The sequence below is a fragment of the Rhinolophus hipposideros genome (assembly GCF_964194185.1).
Source record: "Rhinolophus hipposideros genome assembly, chromosome: 15".
NCBI classification, from domain to species: Eukaryota; Metazoa; Chordata; class Mammalia; order Chiroptera; family Rhinolophidae; genus Rhinolophus; species Rhinolophus hipposideros.
In genome coordinates, this window is record NC_138061.1 from 51,396,463 (window position 1) to 51,410,886 (window position 14,424).

At 34.0% G+C, this 14,424-nt stretch overlaps 1 protein-coding gene across 6 annotated transcripts in view; it reads left to right on the forward strand.

Annotated features, from left to right (window-relative positions):
• ADK (adenosine kinase) overlaps positions 1-14,424 on the forward strand; it is a 458,470-nt gene that overhangs the window by 55,963 nt on the left and 388,083 nt on the right. For all 6 annotated transcript variants that reach the window (XM_081073615.1, XM_081073620.1, XM_081073618.1 and 3 more), the window contains one exon: positions 3,616-3,669. In XM_081073615.1, the coding sequence (XP_080929741.1) occupies positions 3,616-3,669 (54 nt within the window). The remainder of the gene's footprint in view (positions 1-3,615; positions 3,670-14,424) is intronic.

Here is a 14,424-nt window from a genome sequence, read left to right on the forward strand (position 1 = left end):
TTTAGAGACATGCAATTCTGGGAAGTATACCAAAAAGGGCTTTATTTATCAAGGCTCCTTAAACACTTAGTAGTTACATCTATTAGTATTTTACTTCTAGGTATATGTTTACCTTAACATTTCAGGAGGTGCTGGGAAAAGTTAAATACTATTTATTTCAATATGCTTTTGTCAAAAGGATTTTTTTTTTTTTTAAAGTAAGGATAGGTTTATTAATCCAGAAGGCGCCAACCGAGAAGATGGGAGACCTACTGGTTCCTCAAATCCATCTTAACAAAGTAGAGTTCAGGCTTCTTTTACATCAAGGGAAGGGGAAATGGGAGGGGATGTTTTAGTAAAATTGAAGCTGTGAGCAGAATTCCTCTAACGATTATTATGTCTAGAGGAAATACTAAGCAGAAGCTATTAACTTGAAGGCCATGGGAACAAAGCAGGCTTGAACGAGATGGAGTCAGAGAGGCTGAGCATTTCAGCTTCCACCAACAGTTCTCAATGTGAAATCTATGGGCTGATTCCAAACAAATGAGGAATTACAGACTAAACCGTCAGCAGTTCCCAAGGTGGAATTCAGGGACAGAGCTAAGGGCTGAGGTTTACACCTGGGGATTGCGGTCTGACAGACTAGGGGCTTGGCTCTTGGAGATAGACCATCTGCCAGCTCACATAGCTCCTCTTCAGTTGGCTGCAAGCAGAATCATCTCCTAGCTCAAGGTGACCTGCCTGTACAGGAAAGCCAATGAGCTCAGAGCTCAAATGCAAAGAGAGAGTGGAACTCAAACAGAGAGGGACTTACTAATGGCCCGTCAAACAGCGAGAAAGACAGTGAACTCAAAATGGGGTTTGTGGGTGCCACACCTGTGTTCCTCACACACCTGTGTCCCTGTATGGTGTCAGGAATTCACTTTGGTCCCAGGGTTGCCACCACATCTGTTAGAAAACATAATTCAACGAAGTAAATTTGGAGGTCTGATTGGTTCATGAGTTGGGTAGCATTCTGTCTAGCAATTAGAAGGGCTCTTTGAAAAGGGTATTTTTTTGATAAAATGTTTTTATCAAGTCCCTTAAATATATTTTAGTCAAAGCCATTCATTTAGTTTAAGACCATCTGCCTTGGAACCTTATTGGCAAAACTGTTCTTCATTGTCAAACCAATCAGATTTATTTTCATGATAGAAAAAGTCTGGCCTCATTTTTCAATTCAAATTAATGATTTGATTCCTGTTTCTGTGACAACCGTCTTCTGATATTTGATCCTCGGTAGATAAATGGAAGGGCAAGGGGCCTTGTTTTAGGTTTGTTTCCTGGAAGAAATAAGTTGACACTTGTTGGACATTCTCCTAGCTTTGCTTCACAGGACTCTACCTGAAATGTAATACGTTCTTTGATGGTGATCATGGGATGGAAGAGATAAACTTTTGAAGTGAGAATTTTATAATTAACTTCTGCCCCATTCCATAACGTATCTGCAAATAGAACATGCTGTCACAATTCCACATTTTTAATTGCTGGCTTTGTTCTTTATAGAAATAATATATAAAACAGGAAGACCTGGAGTCAGTTTGTGGTATTAAAGAAGGTTTTGTGGACAAAATATAAATCATTCCTTGATTAGTACTTCAGAGGTTTTTTTTTCTCCAGAAGATTTTACACTCCAGGCAGTGCAGTACAGTTCTATTCAGGATGCGTGATTGCTGTTCTTTTTATAACGTGGGTAATGGCACTTCTTAAAGTGGAGGCAAGAAAGGAGAATCCACATGGCTTTTCACTTGGACCTCTGATCCATTGTCAGGTAGGTTAGTGTTACGAGCGACTGCTAGGCTCACAGTCTGTGCTGCAGTCTTTTCTTGCAAGTCAGGGGACTAATCCCCGAGAGACTCTCAGAGCCCCAGGATCCACCTGGGCACTGACTGAGGCCTCTGCGGTAGCCATGGCATGAGTGAAGAACAGAGCACGTAAAATCTTAAATGCCTTTCAATATGCTCTTTACTCAAACATTAATCATCAACACACCAAACAGTGAGACATCAATCATGAATACACCAAACAGTAAAGCACACAGAGTAATACAATAATTGGGTAAAATAGAATAATGAACCCGTTCCAAAGTCAATCAGAGTCCTGGTAGAACGAGGAAGGGAGGCAGGTCTGGGAGGTTAGGTTGGAGCAGAGCAGAGCAGAGCAGAGATTTCTCGGAGCAGAGATTTCTCGGAGCAGAGTGGCAGTGTGGTCACTTCTCAGTTGAGACTGGCTCTCCGAGCTGCAAAAGTCCCCAGTTCTTAAGCATTTCTGAGTGCCTTCCTGACGTCGCCTCATTGGGGCAGCCAGCCGGCGTCCCTGACATCCTCAGCAGCAGAAACTGCGGGGTGTTGCTGGTTACACCCAATTACCAGGGCAACCAGGCAGCTTCCTGGGCATTGTCCGCTAGGTTCTTTGCGTATGTCCAAAATGGAGTTACTCTCGCTCATTCAATATGGAGTCACTCTTGCTCACACAAAACTCATTCTAAAGGCTTTCAGGGGCGCTCTACACAGTTAATTTTAGGAAAGTGTTGAATACAGGTATAAATTGAAGATCTGGTAATTGCTGTCTTTTTCTTTTCTTTCTTTTTTGAATCTGTTTGAGCAGTGTACTCCTCAGAAAGTGTTCACCTTCAGCAGTAATTTGGAAGATCCCTGTTCTAAATTTTATAGACAGGAAAACTGAGATTTAAATAAGCAAAATAATTGTGTGTGGTCATTAAGCTGGTAAATGGGTCAGTCAAGAATTTAAAAACTCATTTTTTCTCCTATGTCACACTACCTAGTACATAGTTTGGTATGCAGTAGATGTTTACTATGTTTTAATGAATGAATAACTTCATTTTTTTTTTTTCAAGATAGCTTCTCGGGGTGGGGAGGTTTTACTTTTTTTTTTAGATTTTTATTGGGGAAGGGGAACAGGACTTTATTGGGGAACAGTGTGTACTTACAGGACTTTTTTCCAAGTCAAGTTGTTGTCCTTTCAATCTTAGTTGTGGAGGAGCTTCAAGTTGTTGTCCTTTCAGTCTTAGTTGTGGAGGGCGCAGCTCAGCTCCAGGTCCAGTTGCCGTTGCTAGTTGCAGGGGGCACAGCCCACCATCCCTTGTGGGACTCGAGGAGTTAAACTGGCAACCTTGTGGTTGAGAGCCCACTGGCCCATGTGGGAATCGAACTGGCAGCCTTTGCAGTTAGGAGCATGGAGCTCTAACCGCCTGAGCCACCAGGCCAGCCCATAACTGCATATTTTTTATGAACTCTTAAATACTTTGGGTATTTTGAATACTTTTGGGTAGTTTTTTGAATTTTGACCTGCTGGATGAGCATGACATTACAGATGATTCAATACAGAAAAATATTGAAGGTACCTTGTGTTTTTAAAGTATGGTCAAGTTGATCTCCCTTCAATTCTTGGGGTGCTGTATGTAGAAGTGACTAATAGAACAGCCTTTTATATATTTTATCAATTAAGACAGAGACCTGTAACAGTGTGGTAGTGTTTGATAGGTGTCAACTATTTATACTACCTACAGTCAGGTGTCCCTGAGGCAAATGTACTTGTATGTTTATATGACCTGTATATTTTTGTTTTGTGTTATAGGTATTCTCTTAAAGCAAATGACCAAATCTTGGCTGAAGACAAACACAAGGAACTGTAAGTGCATTAAATCCGAGGTTGTACATAGTTTATTCTGTCTGTGGGGTAGATGTATATAAACAATATGATTTTTAAAATTATATGAAGTGTAAAGATGTAATTAACACTAAGACCTTAATTTTAGTAGGATTAGGATATTTGTATTACATAAGGTTAACACAAGAAATAATTATTCTTATATGCACATTGAAATATTTAATATTGTATTCCATCATCTAGACTAAGGGTATATTGGGAAATATGTCAATTCATTTTCTTTCCCTAGATAAAATATTAAATTTTGTCTTTGTTAATTTCTGGCTCTTACTTAGTTGACTTCCTCGCCCTCATACTTAAGATGGAGAAATATATTAATAATTTTCTTTTGTTGCCTTATTAAAAAGTAAGTGCAACAAAGTGGTTATTGTTTAGCATAAGGTAAAACACTTTTTAAAAAGTTTGAAATGTGAATAAAATTGTTTTCCTTTGTAAAGTTTTAATGTGCTTAGGGTTCTATCGTCCAGATAAAAATAACTATATATATGACTCTGGGATATCTCCATTGCTATTTTTCTGCCCTATAGTCGTTAAAGATTAGTTCCTACTGTGAAGTTTTTAGTTAAAAATTACTGGGAGTTTGGGAGTTCTTTAAATTCATGTTAATTTAACCTTTTCAGTATCATAAGATTGTCCAAAGACAGAAGCTAAAAGTTTTTTTATGTATTTCTATTTTCTAGCTAGTCTACTTTTTTCACTTTGTACTGTAAGAAAGTTATGATAACCTTAATTATTATGCAAATAGCCTCATGTCAAATAATACTGTAGAATTAAGAATTTGAGGAATTTGAGGCTAACTACAGCTTCAGATTGGACCACACTTGATAATACTGTAATCCCATCTTATCCATGGGGGAATAAGTGGATGCCTGAAACCATGGATAGTACCAAATTCTACATATACTATATTTTTTTCCTATACATACATACCTATGATAAAGTTTAATTTATAAATTAGACACAAGAGATTAACAATAACTAATAATAAAATAGAACAATGTGATAATATACTTTAATAAGTTATTTGAATGTGGTCTCTCTGTCTCTCTCTCTCTCTCTCTCTCTCTCTCTCTCTCTCTCTCTCTCTGTCTCTCTCTCAATATCCTACCTACTCCAGTGTATATACTCACCCTTCTACTTGTGATGATGTGAGATAATACAGTGTCTGTGTGATGAGATAAAGTGAGGTGAATGACATAGGCATTAGAACACAGCGATCGGCTGTTATAAGGATTACTTGAACAAGCACTGTGATACCGCAACAGCCGATCTGGTAACCCAGACGGCTACTAAGTGACCAATGAGCAGGCAGCTATACAGCGTGGATATATTGGGCAGGGGGTGATTCATGTTCTGAGTGGGACAGAGCTGGACGGTGCAAGATTTATGCTACTCAGAATGGTGCACAATTTAAAACTCAAGAATTGTTTATTTTTGGAAGTTTCCATTTCTGTAATCAGAAAAACGAACTTAATGAAATTCAGTAAATTAACACGTTAAGTTTACTGAATTTCATTAAGTTCTTTCAGTTGAATATATCACCATAAGAGTAGAATGTTAATTTAAAAAATTCAGTGCTAGTCCTTCATGAAAGCTAACCTCATGAAAGCTGTTTGTAAATAATCTCATTTGTGTCTTTTACCAAGATATCTTTGTGCTCACGACTAAGCTTTTTAAACTATCATAAGAGATATAAAGCAAAATTTAATTATACAATTAATAATTCCATGTTTTATTCTCATGAAACATTATTGCTTCTTAATTCTAATCTGTTAAAGACAGCCTTGATTCACCATGATATTGTAAAAATGCATTGGCATCGTTAAATAAGCCCGCTTTTTGAAAATGTATCTTAATTCTATGTATACCAATAATAGTACAATGATTATCTTGGTAATACTTCATGTGGTAAATACTAACTATATTTTCATTAAAAATATTCTTAGTTCCTAAAATGTGGTGATTCAGGTTTCATATACACTTAGTCATTCTCGCTTCACAAACATATTTGTTATTTCTCTGTCTGGGCAAGACTGGCATGAAACAGAACAGGAAACATTGGTCAGCAATGACAGGGACACTTGTCTCTTTAAGCAGAATGGTTTCTCTTAGGTTCCTTTTTCCTAATATTCTACATCCTAATGATTCTGGAGGATGAGTTAAAGTAGGCAAAGCCAAGCAATTAAATTTGTGATGGGATTAATCCACAACTATGGAATGTATACTTCTCTCTGTACATGGTCCAGGAATGGACTGTTTTCGTTAGTTTTCTGTAGATTTTTCTCAGTCTGTCAGGGTTTTAGTGTTGTAAATGGAGTAATTTAAAATAAATTAGAAAAACCCCATTGTTTATTTAATAAATTTTTTTCACCCACTTATCAGTCACTGTGTTGGGTACTATTAAAAGAAAAGCTGTTGACTTCATTTATAAATGGAGACTTACTCTCCAATTTAATATTACTTCACATTTAAAAACAGTTGCATAATTGGGGATTTTGTGATTTTGGGTTTTCTTGTTGGACATATCTGCAGTTATAGAAGATAGAACCATTTTGTTTTCATAAATAGCTGTTCATTTTATGAATATCTAAATTGTATATTACTTTGAATTGGATATTGAGATCAGATCATAGAGATTCAGATAAAAGTTAAAAGTTGGCTGGAGTTAAAGACAAACTCCAAAGGCAATATAAATAAATATAGAAGTATCCATGCCACTTAACACAGACAGAAGTAACTTGATATCTGGATTTTTTTTCAGTTTGCTGTACTATATGTATAGGATGGGGAAAGCTTCTTTAAAAAGAGGTTCACATTTATTTACTTGGCTTTTCAAGATAGCTGCCAAGATAAAGGGTGAATTTTTATAAGCAGTGTGCTGTTCTAGATATGAGATATATGTTTCCTTCTGATTTTGAATTAATTCTCTTTAATGACTTTTTTATGTCAAAAATTAATTATTTTGTCAGAATTACCCCCTTAAATTATAAAATTTTGTCTTGTAATAATTATATTGTATTTATGTTTTTTGTCAATTTAGTATTATGATGAAATAGGAGGAAATGAATTATGCAAGGGGTATGAAGCAAGACTATTGAAAAGGACACTGTTAGACCTTGTTCTTTGATTCAATGTAAAAAAAATATAATTTGTTAGAAAACATTGCCTTATTTCTAAACTAGCATGGGAAATGTATAAGTTTTTAAGTGGCATGTATAAGAATATGTTTAAGAGCAATTAGAGACAATCAGTAACATCTGATATGCTCTTATGTTCATTATTATTAATGTTCTTAGCAGTGGTTTGAAAACATCAAATTGTTTTGTAAGAATCATGTAAGAATTATTTCCTGTAAAGCTATTAGATTTTGTTCATGGCAACATGTATTTACTTAATGCAAAAGAGAAAAAAAATCTGGCAAGCAAAAAATTTAAAAAATTGAAATAAAGAACATCTAGGCCCAACAAAAGGGTTAAATGGTTAGTATTTTTCAATATTCATAGATAAGATACAGTATTTTAAATATCGTGAACATTTTCATGGTCTTTTAAGGGCCACTTTCTTTCATATCTTTTAAATCATAGAACTTTGATTCTAGAAATGAATATTAAAACTCATATCTGTATTTTATAATGACTTGAGTGAGATTCACCGTGATAAAATGACTTGCTACAGGTTACACTGTTATTTAATGACAGTGCTGAACCAGAATTCGAGGCTCCTGATTCCCATTTAAGTGCTTTTCTGTTACAATGAGCATCTCCTTAAGGATGTAGAGATTTTTTTTTAAATAGACGAATTAATATCCATTGCAAGACTCAGTAACTGATTGTAGTGAACTCAATAGCTATATCAAGACTCAACGGCTGATTAATTTCACAGTATTGTATTATGGTTTTGGAAACCACTTCAGAGCTATAGCCACTAGTGAATGATTTGAGAATCATACACTATGTGTGCCTGACTTCCAAATGCAGGACACTTCCCATTCTTCCAAGGAGGGAGTATAATAAAGATTTCTGGCCCAGTTGATTCTAAAAGCTTTTAGAGATGTCTATGAAATAAGTTAGTTTTATACTTATAATTTAGTTTAGTTATGTCATACATTTCACAACCACATATTATGTGGAATAATTTTTAAATACTTTTTTCTTTTTTTACCCTCATTTTCTTGAACGTTCAGAATCTTTATCATGGACATCTTTTTCACCACTAGAATCTTTTTCTCTAGAAAATAATCTTTGATCTGAGTTGTTTGGTCATATGTATGATACTTTCATTGGACATTTCATCCACTAAAAAGCCTTTTACATGGTAAAAGTTTTTTTTATTGATTTTTATGTATAGTTTGATCTTTGTAAGGTAACCATTAACTCTATTGCTTTTTAAGTTGATCTTTAAGAAGTTCTTTATAATAATCTTCACCATTTTTGCTTATGAGGCTGTGACTCCAGGAATAAGTACTAAATGTTAGATTTCTTTGCTCCTTTTTTTTTTTAACTGATACCATTAGATGACTTCTGTGAGAGTCCCAAACTAGCATTGATTGAATTCATTTCAGGCTTTTATACATACTCATATTCCATAAATGGTTCTCAAGTAATCTGTGACCAGAGTTTACCCTTTTTGGTGAACTTTAGACTGACCTCTCACTTTAAAATTCTGGGATTTCATAGTTTTTTCTTATCCGTTATACCTGGATTATGAAACTTCTGAAAGGTTTGCTTAAATATTTTGTTGTTTAAAAGAAAATTATTACCCTGTCATAAAGGAGAACTCGTTACAGGAGATAATTTTAGAATTACACTTGGTCTCATATTTATGTATGTATGGTAGATGAATGAAAAAATGTATATCATTAGTGGAATGGTAAATCTTAAAACTCTTAAAGGATTTAAACCTAAATTGCCATCTTTTGTTTTTGAAGAAATGTGTGGTGCCATGGACTTAGCATTAGAAAAAACTTAGTTTAGGTGTGAATTTTGCTACAGATTATATAACTTTGGTGTGTCAGGATTCAGTTCCAGTATGAAAATTAAGAAATAAGGAATTTATTGTAGGAATTAAACTTTATTCAATTTGGGAAATACCAGGGAAGTAAAGGTCCAAAAAGGAGCAGAGAATAAGTCACTAACCACTTCTGGTGTAGGTTAATGAGTTGGAGCTTTTAAGAAGCAGCCAGGCATGTCCCACTGTTCGAGTGAACTGTAATGGGGGTTGTTGGGTTGTTGGTTCTTTGTAGCTACCACCTGAGGGTTTTCAGTGAACCGTCTGGTGATAGTCTTGGGCCTGGTTGGGAAAGAGAGCTAGAGGTGGAGTGGGGATAAGTAAGTACAAACTGGAATTCTGCCCATACCTTTCTGTCCATCCGCACTACACTACCACTAACTGATAACTACCTTTGGACTGACATGGCAGCTGCTTCACTTGCATCTCCCAAATTGTATACAAATATGTCTTGTGGTTAATCTTAACCTGAAACCATATAGGGAAGGGAATTCTGGGAAATGTAGTTCTAGTTGATACAGTATCAACTATATCACTTGTATTAATCACTTAATCTTCTGAATTTAATGTCCTTATTTATAAAATGGTGATAATTTCAGTTTTTCTTATTGGGTTTAATAAGGATTAGATGAAATTACATATATGAGAAAGTTCTGAACTATGAAGAACCATGTAAAGGTTAGTTGTGACATAGGTTTTTGTACGATGATGTTTATAAAAACCCTCTTGAACTGGCTTCTGGAGAACATGTCTGTCAAGTATCACTGTGGGTTTAGATTAGTGGTTTGCTATTTTATTAATATTATTGATCAAAATTAAGCAAGTGATTACTTTGCTACCTCATTTTTAGTCTATTCAGTAATTTCTATGGGTATAGTTTCTGAGTTTCTAGCATAAAATTCTTTAGAAAAAGAGAAGAATAATGGTCTTTGCTTTCCACCTTTTTGATTGTTTTCGGAAGGGAAGGGTAAGGTGTGTCCCGAAACTTTATCTAGAGGTTTTCAGTCCAAGTGCAGTTCATTGCTCCTTTGCTATAAACAATGTACTTGACAGTATTTCACTATATAATATCTATGGGGTGAATAGTCCATGGGGTCAGCACGGAAAGAAGAGACCAGGAACTGTTGGGATGTTGAATTCTTTTTCTTCTTGGTCTAAAACAAACAGGAATATTTTGAGAATGAAGCTTTGACAAATATCTACCTGAAAAAAAATGTAAGGGTATGGCAACACTGTCTGTACCCTATGGATTGAGTCAGAGTTTTGGGGGATAATATGGATATGGGAGTTTTGGGGAAATTTTTAGTATTTATTAGCTAATCTATTTCTTGAAAACATTTTCTCTACTGAATATAATTATTGATTTCTTTTGGAGCGTATTGAACTATTAAATGACACTTATGTATTGAAGAACAAGAAAAGAGAGCATTATTTTAATTGCTTTTATGCTCTAATTTCATTTTCATAGCAACCTTTAGAGGTAGATACAATTATTTCCATTCTACAGGAACATGAGGCATGGAGAGACTCTATAACTTGTCTTATAGTGGAAAAGGATAGACCGTGATTTGACTTTAGATCAATTTTATTGCTTTCTACTTTGCTTAAGTTCAGTGACTTAGGAAAAATAATATTTTTTACTTTTTTTTGAGGAATGATATTTAAAACAAACACAACTACTTCACAAAGTATTTAAAGGTATTTATGATGGATATCACATTTAATAAATTTTAATATAATTTACTAGAAATATGCCATAGTTTATTGGTAATACTGTGTTTTGGGGTGTTGGTTGATAGCTCAGGTGAAACCTTAGAGGATAATCTGAGCTCATGTTGATGAATAGAAATCCAGTATTTCCAGCAGACTAGGTCTTTTCTTGAAGTTCTGTTATAAATTTATTCTTTGTGGTGCTAGCTCCCTCTGTAGAACTTAATTAAGATTGCAACTTGACTTTTTAAATTATTTAGCAAAGTGATTGAAACATTATCTAGAATAGATTTGAAAAATTTCTTGTAAAATTTTATTTTATATCTCAATCACTTCCAAGTGTTTTTCTTGTGAAAATGTTACCTTTATAAAAATATCTCACTTTATATATATATATACTAAATTTTAATATCATATGCAAAATGAAACCACCTTCCTCAAACATTCCTACTACTTTAATGCTTTGTTTGGGAAGGCCAGGGAGACTTGTGATTTCTATGTGTGTAAGTCTGTGTTGGGTAAGACCAGAAAAGGTAGAAAAAAACCTAAAGGAAAACTTGAAAACAAAAATGTTTTGGAGTTAATTGGATTCTATATATCATATTTGAAATTATCCTTTTATCCCCCCCAGAGTTTTTTAAAATGGTGAATTGGATAGGAAAATTCATTAAAGGATTTTTTTTCTGAAAAGAGACAAAAGATTTCTGCATGGTAGAAAGAGCAAAAGAACTATTTTAGCAAGATCCGAAAATGGAACAGAGAAATGCAGAAAACATACTTCACCTATACACAATTTGCATAAATGTATGTTCTTGCAAAGAAAATCCTTTCTTACCAAATCCCTTTGTGGGAGTGTGGGTACTTTTTTTAACTACTACCTTTTTTCCTTTCTCTGCTAAACTATTTTATATAAATATTAAATGTGTAAATAGCTCTTCAAAGATGTTTTGTCTACTAGAATGAGGACAAGGGAATGTGATGGCTTCCAAGGTGGAATTTAGAGAAATGGGCAAACTGATGTCAACCATAATGCCATGGATTATGTACAACATGATAATGAGAATAGGCATGAACAAAGTGTATGTGCTCTTTCAATTTATCCAAATTTAACTATACCTTCTTCTAAGGAGGATTAAGGACTTTGTTAGGATCATGCATGGATAGGCTTTTAAACGATTTTGTAGGATACTTATTTTTAAAGTCTTTGTTAATGCCAAACATTTATTCTGTTAAGGTGTGATATAGTTTACACAAGTCTGGCATGCATTATGGTGGCACAAAGAAATTCAAGGATGATTCTTACTATACTTTTTATATTTGTTGACCTTGATTGAATTTTGTATCAGAGAATTATTTGAAAGACTACTAGCATAGAAAAGAATACAATTGTATGAATATAACAAATCTTTCATTATCTTTAAAGCAAATATTATGCCCTTAAAATAATAATATTGTTTTCCTATATAAGTAAAATGTTTATATTGATACATAAATGTTTTGCTAGGGGTTCTTATAGTTTTTATCTTTCAATCAGTTACTTTCTTACAATCTTTAAGGATACTAACCCATCTTTTGTTAGTCTCTGGAAGAAATCTGGAGTGGACTCCCTTTACATTATTATTGGCTACTTAAAAGTCCATGTCATTTTAAATTTGGATTAACCTAATGTGTCACATGTATAGTAGTGAGTCCCAGTGTTAATACTTCCTATATCATTTATTTAAATTTTTATGTTAACTTAAAAAAATTAGCCTTATCTTAATAATATCTGTGAAATAATGAGTTTTATACACTTACTTAAACATGAAACTATTCAAATCAAGATGTTTGCTACTTAAAATTGTCTCCAATACACGTGGACATCATGTGCTTTCTGATGTGATGCACTGAGGACATCATGTGTAGTACTCCTATTTAAAAAAAAAAAGCGTGAATCTGATTATGAGGGAAACATCAAACCCAAATCTCATTGTGAGGGAAACATCAGACAAATTCAATGAAACAGCTGGCCTGTACTCTTTAAAAGAGTCACTGTTGTGAAATATAAAGACTGAGAAACTTTTCCACATTAAGAGAAACCAAAGAAAGGGAACAACTGAATGTAATGCATGGGCCTGGGTTGTATCCTTGGAGGGAAGGTGGGTATTATAAAGGATATAACGGACAGCTGGCAAAAGTGAATGTGGACTATAGATTAGGTAAGAGTGTTATAGTAATGTTAAATATTGTGAATTCCTAAATGCACCATGGTTATGAAGACAGTGGTCGTGTTTTTAGGAAATAACACACTCATGTATTTGGGAGTAAAGGGTGTTGATGACTGCAGCGTATTTAAGTGGTTCAACAATAACTATGAGTAATAATGAATACTAGGGGGTGCCAAAAAATGTATATACATTTTAAGAGATGTTAACACTTGAGTCAATGTTGCTCAAGCAGTAGTTTGCTGTAATCCGAAGTGTCTGGACCACGTTGAGCACCTCTTGTAATTGCAGAAGTCAAACGTGACTTGTATTCATCATTTGTTATCGGTATATATTAATGCAGGTTTTTTACTTTCTTAAAATATGCATACTTTTTTTGGCACCCTCTGTGTGTGTGTGTGTATATATCGTGTGTATACATATGCATGTACATAAAATGAGAGAGATAAATCAAATTGTGTTGTAATGTTAATATTAAGTAAATGTAGGTGAAGAGTATATAGGGGGTTATTTGTACAATTCTTGCAATTTTCTTGTAAGTTTGAAATAATTTCAAAATAAGAACTTAAAAAAATTTGTCTCAAGTATCACCAGTGGTGCACATACTATACTTTGGGAATCACTTGACCCTGTGAGTCAGCAGTGGCTCTGGTAGGTATTCTTTTACATAGATATATACATAGATATATACATTTTTGTATATATCTATGTATATATCTATGTATATATATGTGTAAAAGAATACCTACCAGATATATACAGATATGTATATATCTATGTATATATCTATGTATATATATATGTAGGTAAGAAATTTTTAAAAGAAAACCATGGAACTTCCTTTACCTTTCTTGACTACCTCCTATTCATCTTTTTTTATTTTATTTTTTATTTTATTTTATTTTTTTTCCTATTCATCTTTTAAGACTGAACTCAGATACTCTTTCTGGTAGCTTTTTCTATTGCACACCCTTCCTGTATTCTGGGATTAGTTTGGTGCAAATCATCAGGCAGACTAGAATTAGAATCCTGGTTTTGATACTTACTAGTAGAGACTCAAAGAAAAGTCTCCTTGTCCTTTTTAAGAGGAAGAAGAGCTTTCCCAGAATTACTACAGTAGATTTCTCCTTAATTTATCATTGACTTCCATTGTATCACACGCCCATCCCTAAACCAGTGACTGGCAAAGAAAATGGAATTATGATTTGGCTTATTCTAATCAAGAATCATTCCATTTGTTAAAACACAAGATGATCTAATAACTGAAAAAAAAATTGGAGTTCCATTGGAAAAGGAAAATGGCTGTTAGTTTGGGAACTAACTGTAATACAGTGTTTAAGTAAAATGGCCTGTCACATTTCCTTGGAACACAGCAACCAGGGTCATACCGCAAACTATCTCAGTGAGAGATTTCCTAAAACTATTTCTGTTATAATCTTTATTCCTTATTACTGTGCATACTGAAGGAAATTAAAAATTTAAACCACTCCCTGACAGTAACAAAAATATAAAAAGGTAGGAAATTGAGTGAATAGTTTTGAAAGCATGTATGATTTTTGTTATCTTCAGATTTGAAAGGGACGTACACACTTATGTGGCCTCATGGGGAATATTGCTTACTTTTGTCTTGACATAATTTTAGCCTCTTCTTTGATTTCATCCTCAGCAACCAGCAAGACACCTTTAAAAATAAACAAACAACATTATTTACTGCCTCTAAAACCAGGGAAGGTAGAAAAATACATTCAGAAGAATTCTATATAGTGTGAACTGCTGCTTTGTTTAGTGCTTTATA